This window comes from Pleurodeles waltl, chromosome 2_1 (genome assembly GCF_031143425.1).
Source record: "Pleurodeles waltl isolate 20211129_DDA chromosome 2_1, aPleWal1.hap1.20221129, whole genome shotgun sequence".
Classification (NCBI taxonomy): domain Eukaryota; kingdom Metazoa; phylum Chordata; class Amphibia; order Caudata; family Salamandridae; genus Pleurodeles; species Pleurodeles waltl.
In genome coordinates, this window is record NC_090438.1 from 638564737 (window position 1) to 638587543 (window position 22807).

Consider the following 22807-nt stretch of genomic DNA (forward strand, 5'->3'; position numbering starts at 1 on the left):
CCTGGGAGGATACTATTTGTCAAGTGTGTGAAGTAGAGGGAGTGACATGATTGCTAATGCCAAGAAGGCCCTGTGTCATTAAATCCAACCACCAGTCCAGAGTACACTTGCTGAAATACCCCTGTTTGGTAACTCTGAATTGAAGTGTACTCACCTGGGAGAATAACATTTGTATTGTGTGTACTTGAGAGAGTGACCTGACTGCAACTCCCAAGAGGCACTGTTTCACTAACTCCAAACACCAGACCAGTGTTCACTAATATGCATACCCCTGTTTGGTAACTCTCAATTGATGTGTACTCACCTGGGAGGATACTATTTGTTAAGTGTGGGACGTAGAGGGAGTGACATGACTGCTAATGCCAGGAAGGCCCTGTGTCTGTAAATCCAACCACCAGCTCAGTGTTCACTTGTCCAAATAACATTGTTTGTTAAAACACAAATGCAATGTACTCATCTGGGGATATCACATTTGTATAGTGTGTGTAGTCAGGGAGTGACATAAATGCTGAGACCAGGGGGCTCTGTTATCAGTACTCCACTCACCAGCCCTGTGTTTGTTTTGTCCAAATACCATTGTTTGGTAACCCACAAATGAAGTGTACTCACCTGGGAGGATAACATTTGTATAGTGTGTGAAGTAGAGGGAATCATTTGACTGCAACTCCCAGGAGGCACTGTTTCTCTGACTCCAAAGACCAGACCAGTGGTCACTTGTCCAAAGACCCCTGTTTTGCAAACTCCCAATTGATGTGTACTCACCTGGGAGGATATAATTTGCTAAGTGTTGGGAATTAGAAGGTGTGACATGACTACAAAGCCCAATAGACCATGTAACTCTAACTCAAAACACCAGGACAGTGTTCACTTGTCAGATACCCTTGTTGTCAACTATCAAATGATGTATACTCACCTGGAACTGATCAAGCACAGATCATGCCCAAATCACAGATGTACCTGTCAACCTAGCTTCATCTTGACTTGCTAACCCAAGATAAAATATTGGAGGACAAGAATGACACCTTACCCAGTGTGTATAACAAGTATTTCTATGGCCTTAAGATGCATCACCAGATTTGTATTGGCAGCAGACACATTCACACTGCACTAGGCACATGATTACTCCAGTCACATATAAAACAAAGTCCTGGGTCTGGCTGCATCACACTCAACTTGGCCTCCTAATGGGCAAAGCTATATCTTGCCTAGTCACTGTTTTGCCTGCACTGGTGGCAGGATGTCATTTTCAGGCCTGATCTGCACATTTAAGCAGCAGCTTGAGTCAAAACGATTTGCCATGCTACACCCAAGACCATGGTTACTTGCCACAATAGAATTAACTGCAACTTAACTTTGTACAAGGTCTCTGCTTACTGTAACACAAAACTATTGGCGGTAGATGTCACAATACACCCAGTAACATTCTATGTTTTACATCAACAGCTGGAGATGCTGCTGGGCACACAGAGGCCACAGAACAGACTGCCACTACCCCCCCTGGATGAAGCCCTCAGTGAAGAAGACACTCCTGGACGTCTGGAAGTGAAGGACAGTTCTGGTCCATCTGGGCAACCTGGTCAGATGGCAACATTGAGTCTCACTGTGGCCACTACGTCACATCCCAGCCCGGTTGCCTCAACATCACAGGTAGCCATTCGCCTTCCAACCTGTGTCCCAAGCACAGTGTCAACCATCTCATGCCTCCCCAGTCCTGGATCCTGAGTTGCAGCATAACACTTTCGACAATGAGGATCCAGGAACAAGTTGGAGAGGGCACTCTGTGGCAAGGGCACAGGCCCATGGGGGAAAGCGGTGTGGGAGGGATAGACCATGTAACTCTAACTCAAAACACCAGCACAGCGTTCACTTGTCCAAATACCCTTGTTTGTCAACTATCAAATGATGTATACTCACCTGGAACTGATCAAGCACAGATCATGCCCAAATCACAGATGTACCTGTCAACCTAGCTTCATCTTGGCTTGCTAACCCAAGATAAAATATTGGAGGACAAGAATGATACCTTACCCAGTGTGTATAACAAGTATTTCTATGGCCTTAAGATGCATCACCAGATTTTTATTGGCAACAGACACATTCACACTGCACTAGGCACATGATTACTCCAGTCACATATAAAACAAAGTACTGGGTCTGGCTGCATCACACTCAACTTGGCCTCCTAATGGGAAAAGCCGTATCTTGCCTAGTCACTGTTTTGCCTGCACTGGTGGCAGGATGTCATTTTCAGGCCACCCTCCCAGGTGCTAATTATCTGCACATTTAAGCAGCAGCTTGAGTCAAAATGATTTGCCATGCTACACCCAAGACCATGGTTACTTGCCACAATAGAATTAACTGCAACTTAACTTTGTACAAGGTCTCTGCTTACTGTAACACAAAACTATTGGCGGTAGATGTCACAATACACCCAGTAACATTCTACGTTTTACATCAACAGATGGAGATGCTGCTGGGCACACAGAGGGCACAGAACAGACTGCCACTACCCCCCTGGATGAAGCCCTCAGTGAAGAAGATACTCCTGGACATTTGGAAGTGAAGGACAGTTCTGGCCCATCTGGGTAACATGGTCAGATGGCAACAGTGAGTCTCACTGTGGCCACTACGTCACATCCCAGCCCGGTTGCCTCAACATCACAGGGAGCCATTCGCCCTCCAACCTGTGTCCCAAGCACAGTGTAGACCATCTCATGCCTCCCCAGTCCTGGATCCTGAGTTGCAGCATAACACTTTCGACAATGAGGATCCAGGAACAAGTTGGAGAGGGCACTCTGTGGCAAGGGCACAGGCCCATGGGGGAAAACGGCGTGGGAGGGATGCTGTGGGCCAGTGGGAGCAGGCCACTGGGATGATCTTGGCCATGATACCATCAGCCACGTCTTGGGGGTCTATCAGGAGTCCCAAAGCATGATGGGCAAGGTCTTGATTTAACTTGGGGAAATCAAGCAACTACAGAGGGACATGCACAGAGACATGCAGGAACAGATGGAGGCCCACAATACCAACATGGTATCCCTAACAGGTGTGCTGAGGGACATTCACACCAACCTGAGCACGGCTTTTCAACAACAGTCTACCCCCACTTTAGCTCATCAACACCAGGCACATCAACACTGGTGCAAGCCTTTGGAAGAGAGGCCTTGCCAGAGGAAGAACCAGCCCAGACACCTCTGCCTCTGTAGCAGCAGATCTCCCTGTGCAAGCAGGGAAATCCAGACAAGAATCCAGGAGGTGCAAATGGCATGACACCAACCACTCCCAGCAAGTGAACTCTTCCTAGAGGACCTCCTAGTGTGCCACACATTCACTCTGATGACTTATCCTGAACCACCTACCAGTTCCAATGGGAGGATACTCTGGACTTTGGACCCCCAACGGGGTGACATCTACTCCAATGATTTAATTTACCATGACTGACCTCTTCACTTTACATCTTTTGTTTCTTTCTGTCCAAAATGTATTTTCTGAATTAGCATTGTAATAAATTCACTCATCACAAACTCATTGTCTGCTTGCCTAATTTTCACATTACGCTATGTAGAGATGTAAGACCATGTGATCAATACGACGAAGACACAAGCTACTTGTGCAAGCAGGGATAGGTTACAGGTACACAGTGTCCAGCTCATGATTACATACATTAGACAGCAACACATTAGTACAAGTGTCTGGTCTAACCAAAAATTGTATTACAGTGTATAGAATATAGGCTCTCAATATGTCTGGACTCTTCAGAACAAGATTATGTGACTCATACTGAGTCAAAGTGCATATTTCAAGGTACAGACTCATAGAGCGCAGAAAAAATAGCTTTGTCAGACATTGTCCTGTTGAATAGGCAAACATTTAACAGTGGGTAATGTCAGCAGCTTGAGCCTTATCACATATCACACCAAAGTAATTCAACATCACACAATCCAAGATACAGAGAGATGGCAGTACAACCGCCACTGATCACAGATCCATCATCAAATTGCCATGCATCTGGTGGTATGATACAATCATATGTCAGTGTTGTGGCACAGGCACTGTGGCCTGCAATGATGAAACTCATCTAAAGCTGTATGCAGGTCATACAAAAAGAGTGTTTAGCCAATGTGAAGGAAAAATGACATGATCAAAAGCTCGGACTACATATTTTTTAGACTACATGATGACACAAATAATGCATCAGACCCACCACAACACACAAAACAAGTGCAATCTGCACTTCTGTACCTCCACACAAAATACAGGTCTCATACATCCAAATTATGCGACCTACATTAGCTGGAACAGTCCATGCCCACTTTGTATGTCAGAGCAGCATCAGATACCTATCAATGTCACAACTGGTGAAGGTACCTGTACAAAGAACAAAACACTAAGTGTAGGCTTGAAACAATACCTATGACACAAACAATGGAAAACAAAGTAAATTGCTTGAAAACTGACACAAACAAAGCACCATCATCAAGTTGGGGATGTGTCAAAAGCTATCTTATCTAACAGCCTTTGCTGACTTTTGCAGAAAATCAGCTACCAAACTCCATACATTTTCAGAACTACAGTTCATTGTACAGTCACAGTCATTGCATCACATGACATACTTATACTCTTGAAAAGTAGCTGTTGATGAGATCTTCCTGCAAGTCAGCTCCTTCCTCTTCATCACTGTTATCCTCACTTGGCATTTCAGAATTCTCACCCGGTGGCACTGCAGGCTCCCCCTCCTTTGAGATGTACAGTATATTCCTCTGCTGGGCGATGTTGTAGAGCATGCAGCATGCCACAGTCATCTGACACACTTTCCCGGGTGACTAGAGGAGGGCTCCACCAGTCCGGCCAGACAGCTAAATCTGGCCTTCGGGAGCCCAAAGGCCCGCTCTCCTGGCAACTGTGTTCTTCCATGGGTCTCATTGAAGTGGACTTTCCCTGGAATAGTTGGACTGCTCAGCAGCGTCAACAACCAAGGGTGATTTGGATATGTGCAATCTCCTGGATAACAGGTACAGACATGTGAGATGTAGAGATCTGCCAAACAGACAACTTGCACGTTGATGGAAATGAAGTTTTTTCTGTTGCGATAGACCTGTTCAGTGGCCTGCGGTAGCACCAAACCAACATGTGTGCCATCAATGGCCCCCACCACGTGTGGGAGGCAGCCAAAACCATAAAAATCAGCCTTCACATTGCCTAAATCATCACATCAGGGGATCCTGATATAGCTGTCAATGTGTTCCACCATTGCTGAGAGGAAATCCTTCAACACCAGACTGTACATAGGTTGGGACATACCAGCTGATAGGACCACTGTATGTTGGAAAGACCCTGTGGCTAGGAAGTACAATACTGACATGACTTGTAAAATGGGTGGTATGCTGGTTCAAGAACTAATAGCTGGCATCAGATCTGGCTCCAACTGACAGCATAAGTCCACTATTGTTTACCTATTCAGACAGGAGAGCTGGGTGATGTGGCATTCTTCCATAGTCTGAAGGTCTGGCAGTGGACGATAGACAGGAGGTTGTCACATCCTCCCTCTCCCAGGGTACCTATGTGTGACAAGACATGATTTGTAACATTAGTCAGTTTGTCCCCAGGAACATACATAATGAATGTCAACAATATAATGTGACAAAGCATTTCTGACTGAATAGACATGACACCCAGTACACATCCCAGCTGGCAACTACAAAAGTGTCTCATGTGACCCCCATAGTTTTCAAGACATGTGTCTACAACATGGATTTGGACAAAATTCAAAGATGTGCTACACAATTGCTCCTCGAAATGTGACTGTATATCCCGACCGCCAAAAAGACCATCGGGGGAGTGGTCCGTGCACCGCTGTTAAATGCCATCTGTGTCGGCAACAAATTACAATGGTGGTTGAGTAGAAGGACCTACATGACAAGACAGAAGAACGATGTTTCTGATGAAACTAAACATATATTGTAGGTATGACGCAGTTCATAAAGCCAAAACAGTATTTTAGGCTGCCAAAATGGTGGATGCCTGACCTACAAAAATGGACATTAGGAATTGCCTGCGACCACCATCAGGGCAGTAGGTGGTTGCTACATCGGTGGACACAGTCATAGGATAACATTGTTGCCTGTGGCGATTGCGGCCCAATGACTGTGTCCACCGGTGGTGATGACCGCATACGTGGTGGACGTGACCACTGTGTTGTGCGCATTCACTCACCTGACTCCTGACACTGCTGCCAGCAACACCTCCACGACCTGAGTTGCTGTGTGCCGCCTCTGGGAGCAATCATGCCACATCCAGCAAGAGATAGGGCCCCTGCCTTTTCTCTCGTTCTCTCTATGAACAGCTATATGGCTCACCAGAGGAGCAGGTAAGAATCTCATAGGCTCAATTGATGCTGTTCAACACCATTCTTTCTCTCCTCGCAGGCTACAATGTGGCCAGGCGTGCCAGTTAGACTTCTTCTGTGCCTGTTGTTACAGTCTGTGTGGCATCAATGGGATGTACATGGTGCAGGTATTGGTGGCCAGTACCCTATGTTAAGTCCAGTCACATTGTACTGTGTGAGGTTTTTGGGGTCCTAGATCCTCCTTGTGGTGGATGCACATAACTAGGTAAGGAGACTTTACTGCCATCCACTGACATCTTTTTCTTTATGTTTGTAAATGTTTGACAACATGTATGTGCACTGCAGCATGAGCTGTGTAGGCATTTTGTATGTGGCATTCAAGGATTTTGTATGCGTTTTGTATACTACCACACATCGTTCACCCCACATCTGGCCTTGCCAGACTGTAGTCTGGAAGGCATATCCTGACTCACTCAGGTTGCCACACACACCACATGCCAACTTGCCGATGGCCATATGAATTACTATAATGCATGGAAGTGATGCAAATGGAGTGTCATGTAGGTTCTGTATGCTCAGCCTGCAGAGAGCAGGTCCTGTCAAATGTATCTCCCAGTAAGGGACATAGTCCAGGCTGTGGTAGAGTCAATGTGGCTATGCAACTATGGCACTGTGCCTACTCCCTGTACACCAGCAGTTCCTATTATGTGGACAATTGCAGGCTCTAGTGGCAAAACATGCTCTGAATGCCTCAGTCCATTGACTAGATTAGAAATGATTACTGAGGTTTAACCATGAACTAGTCCATATGTGCATTTAGCATAATTGTCAATGTGTGTCTTTGACTTATGACAGGTCCCTTACTCCCACAGCTCTGTTGTCACCTTCACAGAAGACATAGTTGTCCTGTACAGGCTTATTGCACTGATGACAGTCCCACAGTGCAGACTGTGGTGGTCATTATGAACATGGTGGTCTGGACTGCCACACTGGCGGTCATTACCACCAACGGCATGGCGGTCCAGACTGCCATATTCTGAACACAGTAGTGAACTGGCTGCAAAGCAGCCAGTTTACTAACACCCACCACCAGGCCAGAATCGACCGCGAGGCCGACTGTAGACACATTTGACCCGGCAGTGGAGGCCAGACCGGCGGTGGGATGATGATCCCATTTCCACCAGGGATTTCCTGGCGAGATACCCCGCCAGGTAATCGCTGGTGGAAAACATACTGTGACACACCAGGCCGCCCCCATCAATGGCGGTGAGGCTCCAGGCTTTATTATTTGGCGGGATGCCGACCTCCGCCACTGGCGGTCTTCCATTGATGGGGGGGCATCCTGCCAAGATCATAATGAGGGCCTGTGTGTTGATTCCTCAGTTGACTCAATAGCTTTGTCACATAGCAGAAATTATACAATGCATACCTTTGTATAGTGGATGCCATCTTTGTGGGATAGACGCATATATCCAAAGGAGTGTTCTTTGGTACAGATACATACCACAGAACCCACCCCTGAAGTGGCATGAGTCTGAATTTGGTAGGCCACATGTTCACACAGGCACAATGAAGACACTTTGTGTACCCACCATGCCAGCCCCTTCATTGTAAGAGTGAAGTCTGTACTATGGCAGATGCCTGTAGGTACTGTATGCAGTAAGTCAATCTCACAAAGTGTGAATGAGTTGGTCCAGTTAGGCCTCAGGAGCTTACCCTTCAGAAGCCACATATGTGTGAAGTGTTTCATTGGTGCTCACATCCCAGTACATGTTGCTGGAGCATGGGCTACCTGATGTGACTAGGCTTGCTTAGTCATTGTAGGCCATGAGGACTTTAGTGGGTTAGTCTGCAGATGGATACAAAAGTGTGCAGTCATGTTCGTATACTTATTGGCTTCTGTGCTTTACACTTGTGGTGTGTTAACAAATTGAACATTTCTAGCTTGGTGTTTCTGACATGTGTGACTCAACCATTTATGTGAAAATCTATGATTGTACTCTCTTGATTTGTCTCTTGCATCCATGCAGGTCAACACCCATCAGAAGAAGGAGATATGGAGAGCCAACAGCTGGAAGGTGCGGACCCTGGGGGTCCACAGCCGGCAGAGAGCCCACTGTTGCAAGAGGTGGGAGGACCTCAGACGATGGGCCCAAAAGATTGCAGAGGTCCAGCTGGGGCTGTCCTCACATCGCGGGTGGGGTCCACGTCAGACCAGGACCACCCAAATGTCATGCATCCTGCGGGTGGAATACACAGCCCTTGATTGGTGTTTTACAGGAGCACAGCAGCCAAGGGGGTGAGTACAGGACATAATCCTGCCTGTCACATTGCCATGTTAATGTGTTAGGTTCTGACATCTCTCCCTGACGATTAGGGATGTGCCATGTGTGACACAGTAGATGAGTGACTGTGTAGATATGTAATGTGGTGCATACCGATGTGCCTTGCCTATTGGCCCAGGGACCTAGGAAACAATTTGCTGTTCATGGACAACATATGGCTGTGTACATTGATCAATCAAATACTGTTTGTTGTAGTGGTTGTATATTCTATGCAACAGACCACTACTCCTCAGTGTTAAAGGCCAAAATAAAGGAAGTGATGGATCACTGCCCTCAGCCATGTGTCTGGTTAAATGAGTAGATTGGGATCTGCCATCCAGAGGCTACTTGTCTTCAGCGTGTGATGGGTGCTGGTGCCTCACTCCTGCCCCCCCCAGCCCACACACAACATCAAGCATAAACACAGGCACCTCAATAACAGTCAGTGACACATCCATCACACCCACAATACCTGCAGACACCACCCCAAGAGACACACAGACACCCACCACCCCCACAAAACACACAGATATCACCCCAACAGACAAACAGACATCTACCACATCTGCCATACCTGCAGACACCACTGCAAAAGACACACAGACATCCACCACTACAAGCATATCTGTAGACACCACACACACACAAATCTACCACCCCTACCTCACTTAGCACCTCCACCTCCCAGCCACCCAAGACACACAAACGCCTACACTCACACACACAACAGACACCACCCAAACAGAAGCATACCTCAAACATACACACACAAGACATCCACACTGGCACACCCCTCCCAAACCCACCCATCCCAAATCAGACCCCCCCGAATGATCCCTAAGGTGCCTGCCTGCCCACTTGATGCCCCTTTCTGTGGAGGTTTCCTGGCAGTAATAGGAGTCAAGTGTGGGTACAGTACTATACACTGAAAAACTGCTGGACTGGCCAATGGCCTTTGACATTTTGCATTTGGTTCAAAATAAACCCAAACAGTTGTTTTGTTGGGTACACATTTGTCCTTCAATTCCATTTCTACCTTTATGTTGTTCCTGAGTAACTTGTGCTGTCTGCCTACAGTTGTGTGTGTTTTAACCTGCTTGTTGATCAATTTGCTGTTGTTTGCAATATCTGACTTTGTGGGCAGTGTTGGTGTCACCCAAGACAAAAGTAGATGTTGACTGAATAGATATGTGGGTGTTAATGCAATTGTGGTGTCACTGTGTTGTGTTCTGTTTGGTATGGTAAGTATTTCATCTTGTCTAATGTCAGCATGTATACTGGTAGACGTGTCCCCTGATATGGTCTTTACATTCATCTCATGTGGGACCTCATATTTTGTTTGTCCAGACATGGAGGGTGTTCAATTGTGCTACCTTTGTTTGCATTTGACTGTGCATGTGTCCATTTTACTGTGTATACCCTGCAACTACTTCATCTAAATATATGGCCCATGCTGTTGCTGTTGTATATGCTTTCTTTACTTGCACTTCCACATTGTGTAGATAGGCATGTCACTTGGCTCTACTAGTGTTTGTCCCTGAGATACCTAAAGAGCCAGTTACTGTGCAAATGTTGTTTTAGGGGCATGTGGAAAGTGTAATGTGTCCAAGCATAGCATCCTTCCCTGAGTGCTCCTGATGCCCCCATCCCTATTGTGCAGGTATTGTTTGCAAAGTGAACTTTGGATATTTGTCTCTCTGACTATTGTGCATCCCATTGTCCTTCCATAGTGTTGCAATGTGGGTAAAGTGTGGTCCATTGCAGGGCTGGTTCATGGGAAGGGTGTTTGTGTTCCATAACACATCCATACATATGTGTGTTGAATCTGACGGCAGTCAATGGCATGTGAGGAATGTGGGGGTCTCAGTTGTATTTGTAGATGTGATGTTGCTGTGTTGTTGGTGTCAATATCCCTGTGCCTAAGATGTGCAGACATGTTTTTGTGAGGTGTTGCGGTGCACTGTGAGTGATTTGACGAAAGGGGCATTTTGTGGCTGTGAATGTGTCCTGATTTGTGGATGACTCTGACTCTGAACATGATTACAAGTGTACTTGGTGCCCGTTGCATGACACCTTTCTCGTGTGGATGACGGTGCAATGATCTGTTGTTGAGTGTAGTGACACAAGTAGGTGTGTGTACCTACAGTCAGTTGCATCAAGAGCGGCATGGATTTTGTGCTCCATTGATGTGCAGTGGCAGGACGTGTGTGATGGGCTCCATGCCGGCACAGGAAGTGTAACACTGCCTGCAGGTGAGTTGTTCCCTTTATGCTCTCCGTTTCTGCCTGCTGAGACATGGTAGTATGACTGCCATACTCACATTGGCAGTGTGCAACCTCATGTGTCTGGCAGAAACACTGTCTCCATCGACCTGTTTATGCTGCCTCGTGATCGTGGTGGTCTGCGCTGCCTGGAGGTGCCGGCGGGACTGTGGCGGTCTTTGCTCCATAGGCCCACATGACTTGTAATATAGTGGTGCAACCACCAAACTCGTAATGAGGCCCTAAATGTTTACACAACTCTTTAATCTTTACTTAATGTTGATTCATTATGCAATAAATTTAGCATGGCATTTCTCTGACTAATGCAGGGTTTTACAGGATGGAACAGGAATAAGGCACTTGTTTAGACTAACCTTTCTTGATCCCCTTCCTATATCCTCTCTGCCAGAAAATGTTTAAAATTGTGCAGTTGTTGCATTCTTTCTGACTATATTTGTCTCTCTAGACATAGTCGATTAGTTTAGGCTGAAAGTGAATGAAAGTTAGAACGAAAACATAAGTCACAATTTAAGGTACACAAGAACATACATTCTAGGTGTCCGTTCAGACATCCAAAAATGGCCTCTGAAGTGGAGGAGATGGATAGGAAGGATTTTGTGATGGTGTAGGTTAATTCCATTTAACCCTGAAATTACAGTTTTGTAGCAACGCAAATTAGGTATCAGGCCAATTAGGTATGAGGGCAGGTGTAGCAAAGCAAGCCACTGCAGATTAATGGTCCAGGTAAAGTGTCACCACTTGATTTGCGAGAAACAAAATTCTGCAGTTCACTAGTGTCTAGGTGAATTCTTTGTGAGTTGGCCTGATCTTTCCACTGTTCTACTTTTGCAGTCCTCACCTTCTCTGGTGGAACGAAGGTCCCTCTTTCGAACTAGTCAAGTGTGCGCAGCAATCCCGGTTGCAATGTATGGATTGATCCCACAAGTCTTTTATCAACTGGCTACTTCCTTAGTTCCCCAAAAAAAGGTGGGTTGTGCTCAAAGTCATGTGGGCACACACATAGACACACCTAACAGTGATGATGTTTGTAAGACTTTGCAAGTGTTACCTACTCTTCCATGACTAGTCCTAAAATGTGGGTTAGACATAGACACACGCGTCATTTGGTGGTTCGCCCTCCCCTGAGGTCAATGACCGTTTTTGTGTTCCATCTCTCAGCCAGTACACAACTACTGTACAAATCAATTGTATTTTTTGTTGTGATGTATCACTCAAGCCAAACGAGCTATAAATAAGAGTAGTGGATTATTGTGAATCCTCGTAGTTGAATATCTACATGGAGTAGCCTCACCATGCGGGTAAACTGCAAAAGAATGCTGGACTGTGTGCCAAGTATAGTTCATGTTTTCTTCTGAGACCACTAGTGATCAGTGATATGGTTAAAATCAGAGCTATCTTTGACATACTTATTTGTAAAGGATGTGGAAATGTATGTACCAGAACGCAGATTAATGAAAGACATGCAGGTGCAAGGGCAGCAGCTGAAACTGTATTTTCTTCTGTAGGCTTCTTAGCTGAATTCGTCAGTCTCGTTTGACTTTTTATTGAGATGATTCACTTTCCTGTAATACCTGAGAAGCATATTTTTGTTTACTTTTATATACCATATTACTTAATTACACTATATAAAAGGATTAAAATTTAAGAAAATTATGTTGAACACGAGCAAGTAATTCTTTCCAACACTTTGTACCTGAGAAGAGGGACAGCAGAAACTGCATTACTAAAGTAATCAAGTTCATGAGTCGGCAGAAAAGGTTTGGAGGACCTGACATTGGCATGCACTACCTGGAGGGCTCGGCTGCAGCGGTTGTCCGGAAGGGACAGTGTAAGATGCAGTGATGGCGCATTTCGCTAAGATGCTTCCACTCCTCCCCGAGAAGGACTTCTTTTAATTTCCACCATTTGCTGAAGTGTTTTATCTAACACAGGACTTAAGGTAGGTTCCAACCCTTCATTGAACATTATTCTTAAAGTTCCATAATGATCTACGTTTGTAAAGAAGTATTTGTCAGTAAAATTCAATGCATAGTATAATGTTGTAGATTACAGCATCCTACAAATATTAAGGCAACAAAATGAACAATCTTAATTTGAATGAGTGGGCTTAATCAAATCTGATTCACACACAATCAAGACGAGTCAACATCTTTTGCTTTCTCTATTTTTATTTAAGAAGACAATCTATCACAATACAGAATGGCAGAATGTTCAGTCTATTAACAGTCATGTGCATCAGCATATGCCACACATGTATAAAGGTAAGGTCTCCTACAAATGAGAGGTGTCGTACAGAAACACTGCTATGGAAAACATGAGATAACAGCACTTCACATGTAGGACGTTTGGGCTACAATTAGGACAGCAAGCACAGTAAATATGTAATCCCTGAGATTAATACAATATAGAAAGAGTGGGGTTGGCAGACCTTCCCATTCAGACTGTTAGAAAATAGCATCTCTCCGAGACATCCAAAACATTAAAAACTGCAAAGGTGCATCTAAGGAAGTGATGTCTCCTACTTCATTGTCAGCAACTTCATAGGAAGCTTCGTCTTTTTGGCACATTTTTCAACAGGCCGTGAAACTTAATCAGTAGCAGCGATTCGAGTGCTATCTAAAAAATGTAGGCCCGTATTTATACTTTTTGACGCTAAACTGCGCTAACGCAGTTTAGCGTCAAAAAGTTTAGCGCCGGCTAACGCCATTCTGAAGCGCCATGCGGGCGCCGTATTTATTGAATGGCGTTAGCCGGCGCTAGCAGACCGGCGCTGCCTGGTGTGTGTGGAAAAAAACCACGTACACCAGGCAGCGCCGGCGTTGGGGAAAATGGCGTTAGGGCGTCTTAAAATGGGGCAAGTCAGGTTGAGGCAAAAAAATCGCCTCCACCCGATTTGCGCCATTTTTAACGACGCCCAGACGCCATTTACATGACTCCTGTCTTAGTAAAGACAGGAGTCATGCCCCCTTGCCCAATGGCCATGCCCAGGGGACTTATGTCCCCTGGGCATGGTCATTGGGCATTGTGGCATGTAGGGGGGCACAAATCAGGCCCCCCTATGCCAAAACAAAATATAAAAAAAAAAAAAAATTATACTTACCTGAACTTACCTGAATGTCCCTGGGATGGGTCCCTCCATCCTTGGGTGTCCTCCTGGGGTGGGCAAGGGTGGCAGGGGGGATCCCTGGGGGCATGGGAGGGCAGCTGTGGGCTCATTTTGAGCCCACAGGTCCCTTAACGCCTGCCCTGACCCAGGCGTTAAAAAGAGGCGCAAATGCGGGGTTTTTTGCCCCGCCCACTCCCGGGCGTGATTTTTGCCCGGGAGTATAAATACGACGCATTTGCATCGCAGTCATTTTTTTAGACGGGAACGCCTACCTTGCATCTCATTAACGCAAGGAAGGCGTTCACGCAAAAAAATGACGCTCATTCCTCATACTTTGGCGCTAGACGCGTCTAACGCCAAAGTATAAATATGGCGTTAGTTTTGCGCCGAATTTGCGTCGAAAAAAACGACGCAAATTCGGCGCAAACGGAGTATAAATATGCCCCGTAATGTTTTTATTAATCAGGCAGTTCCAAAACTGAGTAGCAGGAAGGCTGCCAAGCTTCTAGTTAACACACGTTTGAAATGAACCTAAAGGACAAGTATGCATATGCCCAGCAACATCTGTCGTTCAGTTTATATTTTATATCCCTTGATGACAATGTGTTGTCTTGTGTTATGTTGGATTTTACATATAGCACTCTTTTATCCAAAGTTCTTTTGGCAGATTGCAGTTTCATGTAATAACTCTCTAAGAACTAGTAAATAATGGCAGCCAGCTTTTGGTAGCTGGATGCTGACATCATGAGCCCTCCAGACCACTGCACATCTGCATGTATAATTTATGCCGTGATGTTTTTTCAAATCTATTAGTTACAAAAATAGGAATATAAACAGACCCAGAGCACACTGTCATTACATAGAAGATAGTCTGAGAGTAAAGGTCAGGATCTTGAAGAATTTCAGAAACGTCTCCTATATACTGCCCTAAAAACATGGGATTTGACCTTTGATGTCTAATAAAAAATATTTGAACCTGAGTTTATTGGGGCACTTTCTCCGAATAACGTGTTTTATTGTGCCATATTTTCCGTCGCTTGCATGGCAAGAATATATTTATGCCAAGCCAATGAAAACAAATGACGCTCAATAAGTGAAGTTATCTGCAACAATTGTGCTACGAAATACAGATTAAGATGCATTACTACAGCTCAAAGGTCAAATCCCAAGTTCTTCTACATTGCAGGGGAGATATTGCTGAACTTACTTCTGGATCTCCACTTCTCACGCCAGGGCTCTTCAACCTTGCCTGTTGTAAGTGCTACTCATGTTCATTGAAAAGCATCCTAAGATACTACTATTATTAGTGTTCTAATGGTGACCACATTAGATAAGATTATAATAGTGACCCACGCATGCAAGATTACCAGCAGTGATTGCCTCGGTGCCTCAAGCAAAGTGGCTAACAGTAATGTAAAAAGGCTTTTTTTAAATGTCTCTATATGGATAATACATGACAGTTTTTGCGGAAATGCCAGTGGTGGCATGGAAATTATATTTCACTCAAATATCAGCTTTAAGCACATTTTAGAAATCTGTTTTTCTCCAATCGTCATCTTCTGCATCCTGAAAATACTCACCTTGTTATCTCAAATGTGCTTTTCAATTTTAGGATACATATTTTAATTCAATCAAACAAAAGCTAATTAAGTAGGCTAGGCTGCACACAGGAGAACTACGTCCAGGTAGCTGGAGAGTTACAAGTAGCACCCAAGCTATTCGTTGGAGAAGTCTGACCCAGTGGGCCTATACAATGTGATGGTGCTCTGGTTCTGCTGAAATACCTGTGTGTATAATTATTACACTTGAAACAACATGGCATAAATCATATATGCAAATTCTATATATTACCATTTACTGAGAGAGGAGAGGGGTGGCATGACCCACTCGAGGCTTCTCTTCTTGTGAGCCATATCCCCTCCACACACTAATTAAATGTACTAACACAATAATCTATAGTGAATTGTGGTCAATCAAGTAACTGTTAATCCAGTGGTACCCAAAGTTGGCCCACAAATATCTGAGCCATGCAATATTTCCAGGATAACCACTATGTAAATTATCTGTGTGGATTAATTTTATGTAAATTTATCTCATGTGAACATTCTGAAATCTAGCAGGGATGAAAGACAGTGTGGAGCAAACTTTTAGATCCATGTATTCATCTGTTATCATTCTAACAATTACGTTACGGGTACCAATACTGGATTATTAGTTTCCAAACCAAAATTCAGTTTTGTAACCAAGAAAATAATCGATTCCTCGGTTAACATGATGCAGTAGGTTATTTGATACTTTTATTAACTATTGATTCCCTGTACTAGACATGTTCTCATCAAGAGGCCTCAATGACGTTCATCGGAATAAAGTCACTGGGTGCAAATTGTGGTTCGTAGTAATGTAGAACTCACAAATATCCCTTAAAGAGGAGACCAGTGAGTTTCATGTTGAAGTCAATGCTCGCCTCTGTTACCATCCTCATAGCACTCCTATTTCTTTCTAGAGTAACTTATTTTATTATTTTCCAGTTCTCAAGTTGATTTACCTTTTCTATCCCAATTCCGAAGACCAATACATTACAAACTATAAGCGCGCTTTATATTTAACCATCACTGACTCATCAATAGATGAAATGAGGAGAACAACACACACCTGGACATTTCTGAACATCCTTGAAAAGAATACTTTTGATTCACTTTGCAATATATATCTTATAGGTAAAATACTCTGTTTTTATAGTTTTTATATATTTAATTTTTTACAGTACAGATAAATAAAGCACCTTTAATTATAATTGCTTCAGTGTCTAAATCAGAATAAGAGCTACATCAAGAGTTTATAATACAATAAAATAAATTACACTTTTGTGCTCTATGAAAAGTACAACTAAGCAAAGCAGTACAGTGCAGATCATTTTCAACCGTGTCTTATTTTTCCTTTATGTCATACTTTTTAAAACTGTATTATTTCAATTTGACTCATCCACATGAAAGCATACATAAGGTCCCCTTAAGGAAATGACTAACAATAGGTCTTCCATTGCTTACTCCAGTATTAGGAGATCAATACATCTGATTTATACTAAAGTTTGGTTATACAGATCCAAATAGTTTAGAAGTGCAAAGTTGAAGATGCCTAGTCCAAAATGACATGACATAACATAACATAAAAGTGCTCCAAAGTCATGGTTGTTGGGCTTAGGTTTTGAAGCATGCAGGAAAAACTGATTACAAAATGGCTGCATGGGACGGTCATCAGAACACCAACCAGTGGGTAGAAATGTTGAATCTACTCGGAGACACAGACCAGCATTAGTTTTCGAATGTAAAATCGCATATACAATACTCTAAAAGCCTAATTACAAGATCCCTTTTAATTCTGATGGGGCTAGTAAAAAAGGTACTGTCCATAAAGAATTCATGAGATCTGTTAGAATACTGTGGAACTCTATTGCTTCACCCCAAAATTGTGCCTGCTAAAAACTGCTAAAAATGTCAGCAAAACTTAAGGGCTAAATGGAATATGAGAAATTACCAGGGGGAACAGGACCCATTCTCCTAGCTTTTCCCCATTTCTGGAGAGGCAATCATGTACATGCTTGTAGTTCTCAGTAACTTGTGCCCCATATTTGCCAGTACCGCTGGTATTGGTAACTGCAAGGGACGGTGATTACGATGATTTTAATGGTGAGAATTAATTATCTGGTATTTTTGCACTAAAATGTTGATCTGAAAGTGCTTTTTTCAGAACAGGTCTGGTACTTTTCAGCTGAATATTATATGAAATCATGATGTAATCAGAATGTGTGCATTGTTTATAACTCACTGCAAGCTTTAGGTAGATAGATAGATAGATAGATAGATAGATAGATAGATAGATAGATAGATAGATAGATAGATAGATAGATAGATAGATAGATAGATAGATAGATAGATAGATAGATAGACCCATTTTGTTTTACAGTTTATTAACATTTTCATACAATTAAAGGAAATAGATGAGAAGTAAAGAGAATACAGTGGTATTACGAACATTTTATGAGAGGCCCATATCTAGATGGTGACAGTATACTTTTTGTGTGAGGGGAAAGTAAAGTAGAAAGGACAGTATAAGTTAGAGAAAGGAAAAGTGAAACAGGAAAAAACTAGAAGGGGGGATTTGGGTGGTGTGGGGGAAGGGATATCCCAAGAACCTAATTGTGAAAGGGAGGTTGTTGGTTAGAAATCGGTTCAGGACCCATATCTGAGAATGTGGCAGTCTGTTTATAAGCATCTAAGGGTAATCATAGCAGGTTGGATTTATTGTGGTTGAAATTTTGGTTGGCAATAATGTTGTCCAAGCTTCTGAGGAAGGATAACCAGGCCCACCAAGTGTGGTAAGAAATAGTTCTGAAGTCTTTCCAATCGCAATGGATTGTTTTGACTTCTAATTTGAGTACTAAGTCAAATAGTAGGAGTCCTGTCTTGTTAAGTGGACTGGGCTCTCGAAGAGTCCAGGACATAATAATGTGAGGACTGGTTCTAGAGTTACTTTACAGTGGAAGATGCTGTTTATGGTTTTGTTGATATCTTCCCAATACGATGGAGCAAAGGGCAACAAAAAAGCATGTGTTCGAGGTCACCAACCTCGCTTGAGCAATTCCAGCATTTGTAAGATATTTATTAAGCCCACTCTGAAGAGTTTTTCCAGGGTCCAGAAGGACCTATGTAGCAGCCAGTATTTACATTGGGAGATGATGGGGAGATTTTGAGTTTAGTAATGTTCCCTTATTTGTACACAGATTTTCTCAGGCAGATGAGTGTAGCTTTCTTTAAGTCAGGAGGTGGATCTTTTGTTTTGAGATTTTTGTAGAGAATTGGGATTATGTTCATGAAGAATTCTGTAACATTTACAGGCTTGGTGGTCCTGAGCTGCAACTAAAGCTATTTTCTTTAGAATGCTTGGATTATATGGGTTTAGGAAGAAATGATTGCTATTGATTCTGATTAATCGTGACTCTGAATTTGAGGAAGTTATAAAATTCCATATCAGGGATGTTGAAGGATATTTGAAGGAGAGAGAAGGGAATCAGATAGGCTCTATTGATCACATCGCTAATGTATAAGATGTTATGCGATGACCGGTGTGCAGTTGAGGGATTTACCATCAGTTGTTATTAGTAGGTTGTGCCATTGCGAGGTGTAGGAAGAGTGTTTAAGTTTGACAGTGCATTTGCTATTCAGTGTTTTAGTGCTAGCAATATGTCCCTGGTTATATTTGAGGTGGGTAGGGGCTTGAAGTGCACCACTGAGATAGCAGCTAGGGGGGCGAATGGAGAGAAGAGACTTACCTCAATGTCTGCCCAGATAGGTGGAAGGAGCAGAGGGGTTGGATGAATCTAATGCATAGCTTGTTTGAGTAGAAAAAATATTTGAAGTTTGCTGAAGTTGGGGAGACCAACTCCACCTTCCTCCTTCTCCAGTAATAGGACTTTAGTGGAAATTCTTGACCTCTTACTGCATCAAATAAATTGAGTGATAGATTTGTTGAGGAGTTTACAAAAGGTAGTGGAAAGTTGTAGGGAACGTGCTTATGAGAAAGTTTACCTGCGGCACTATTAGCAATTAGAGGCAATCTAATCTGCCCTACCATTCATGTGCTTGGGTAGCCATGTCTCGACAAGGTCCTGTATTTTTTTGAGGAGATTGTTTTCAATGTGTGCATGACTTGGGCAGCGATTTACAGAGTTGAAGGCCCAGGAATGTAAAGTGATGTTTTTGCCATTTGATGTTGCTATTACCGAGAATTGTTGGGGTGTAGAATGAGGTCGGGGGAAGACCTCCATCTTATCTTTATTTACTGTGTAGCCAGAAGCTTTGACATAGGCATTAATCAGGTTTAGGATTTCAGGTATGGCTGCGTCTGCCTCATCGGCGAAGATGAGGACATGGTCGGCATATGCTGTCACTTTGTAGGTTTTAGAATCAAATGGGTGGCCTTTTATAGCGGTATTATGTTGTGATTCAGTTAGGAGGGGCTTGAGGGCTAGGAGAAAGAGTAAAGGGGACAGCGAGCATCGTTGCCTGATACCTTGTGATAGTTTGAACCTCTCAGAAAGAGCGCTGTTTACTCTGACTCTGGCCGATGGGATATCATATAGTATGAATACCATACATTTGAAGGTTGGTCCTAGGTTACATTTGCTGATTACCGATCGCAGGAAAGGCCAAGATACTTTGTCAAACACCCTTTTGGTGTCCAGGGCCATAGCCATCACCAGGGTGTGGAGGAAAGCGGCTTTTTCTAGCATGCGCAGAGTCTGATATTATCAGAGGCTAGTCTTCCCTTCATGAAACCGGTTAGGGAGGGATGTATTAGTGAGGGGATTACTTTTTCCAATCTTGTAGCTAGAATTTTTACATAGATTTTAAAGTCTACATTAAGTAGGGGTATTGGCCTATAGTTTTTGGCATCTAGTGGGTCTTCATTGTCTTTGTGGATAACTGTTATTATGGCCCTTGGGATTTTGGACCAGTTTTGCCATTAGAGGAATAAAAATCAAAGAAGGATTTTAGGTGTGGTGTGAGTTGTGACTGGAAGGTTTTGTAGATGTTACTTATGAAGCTGTCAGGCCTGGGTGCTTTTCAGATTTTAAGTGGCACATTGTTTTTAAAACATTGACACAGTCTGGCCTTTGCTAAACATGTGAATGTGATAGATATGACATATCAAACATATAAAGCATGTGAGTGCCATTTATGCCTCAAAAGCACTTCTGAAGCAAGGAGTACAGGTTAAAAGCTCCCTTAGAGCAGAGTGCAGAAAAAGTATATTCTAACATTCTAGTCTTGCTTCCTAACACAATTTGAATTGCAAATCTAAAGACATTACAGGTTACAAACAGGGAAGATAATGTGTACAAATGGAAGAAAGATCCTTCAAAACACAGTACATGGGATTTCTAAATTGTGCCCTTTTTCAGATCTCTCTGGAGTACAAGCAAGACTTATAATAGTTAAGCACAATGTCCAGTAGATTTAATGAACTTGATAATGATAACTGTTTTGCAACACTCGATTGCTGCAAGATCACTCACATTGTGCAACAGGTTTTGTAACTGGGACCTTAATAAAAAAAACACACCTACAAGTTTAACCTTGAAAGGCAAGATCATCTCACTTTTAGATAACATTTTAACTTTACAAGTCAACAAAACTTACATTTGCTTTTACATTGTCTCTGATAACTCAGCGATGACTATGATCAACTAATCAAGGGGTAGAACAACAGTTTTACTCTTCTAACATCTAGTGTGAGGACACTGGATATATCCCCACACTAGATGTGAGAAGAGTAAAATCAAACATATTACCAGGTGTATGCTATCCAATGGGTGAGGCTTCTTAGGACAGGATATGTGCAGGAATAGCAGAAGGCCACTTTGAAATGCTCAACTGTTGGCATTGAAAAATAATGTAACACAATGAGACATATGAAATCGTATTCATCTATGATCTGCCCTCTACTGCATGTGCTCGTTTCAACAGAACATTGCATATCAGTGCAACACTGCTAAAAATAAATAGTGGTCTTCTTCACATTAGGGCTGAGCAGTCATGTCTCAAACCTTTCAAAGGTGCTTCTTGATAAAATGGCTTATTAGTTTCTGTGGTCTTTGCTGGTATTCGACCAAGACTTCATGGGGGCTTGTTATCTGGTCACCTTTGAGTCGATTTACAAGAGTAACACATACCACAGCAGCTGTAGATTAAAAGAGGAAGTAATGTTAAACAACATATAAGAGAAAATTCCACCCAGCACACCTGGTCATTAAATGACCCACAAGAGAAAAGTCCCAGAATCATAGTTATTTTTTCACATATAATTTCTGGCACCATGTTTCCAACTCTAACATTTGAAAGTTAACCCTTGTTAGTTGCCATCATTCTACTTTTTGCTACTCACACATTTCAAGTAAATGAACTTTTTTAATGCATGTGGACGCACTGGCATGTCTCCTCCACGTAAAGAAACAATAATTGTAAATAATTTTCATCTGTTGACATTCTGGACTCCCTTAAGGCTGACCTTCTGAAAATTAGGTTAACAGCTCAGAAATATCACAAGGTCCACCACATAAATAGCTTGTTTGGACACGAAATATAAGCCTGTGGATATAAGCATGTGGTTGCATCACAAAGACACAACAGTATAAGATAAGTTACATCTCGCCCTCAAAGTGCAAATTTTGAGCTTCATTTTACACACTTATGCTTAACTTGTACCACATTGTTTCCTGTAAGTAAACAGACTACCCAGTTGTGTTATTAGTAATTATACGTTTTTAAACCAGGGACAACGCAAGAATGTATGCCACTCATGGTAAAATAATTATTTTACCCCACCCTTTTTACATCCACTCGATGTGATCTGTCCCCTCTCCCCCCCAAACATGGTATGACAATAAAAGCACTGTGAGGTAGGGGTTCTAGGTCAAAGACTCCTTGCAAAAAAACAAGAAAACGTTCACATATTTGAAGCACTTTTGCAACAATTCGTCGAAGCAGCAGCAACAGATGAGGTAAAAAAAAAAAGCAGACATTGCTTTCTGAAATAGAAAGCACTGCAGGCTGGAACGATGCATAATTTTACGAAGAAGTGTGGCAAAGTGACTGCCCAGAATTTGGAAGGTATAGATTGTTTCAACAAGATAATCACAATGTAAAAATATCCCTAACCCAACAGAAGAGAAGACCTCTCATAGGATAGT

General features: G+C 42.9%; 1 protein-coding gene across 2 annotated transcripts in view; it reads right to left on the bottom strand.

Moving 5' to 3' along the window:
- Positions 1 to 17399: 17399 nt before the first annotated feature.
- UPP1 (uridine phosphorylase 1) overlaps positions 17400 to 22807 on the bottom strand; it is a 105189-nt gene continuing 99781 nt past the window's right edge. For both annotated transcript variants that reach the window (XM_069216090.1, XM_069216098.1), the window contains one exon: positions 17400 to 21798. In XM_069216090.1, the coding sequence (XP_069072191.1) occupies positions 21668 to 21798 (131 nt within the window). In that variant the 3' untranslated portion in view covers positions 17400 to 21667. The remainder of the gene's footprint in view (positions 21799 to 22807) is intronic.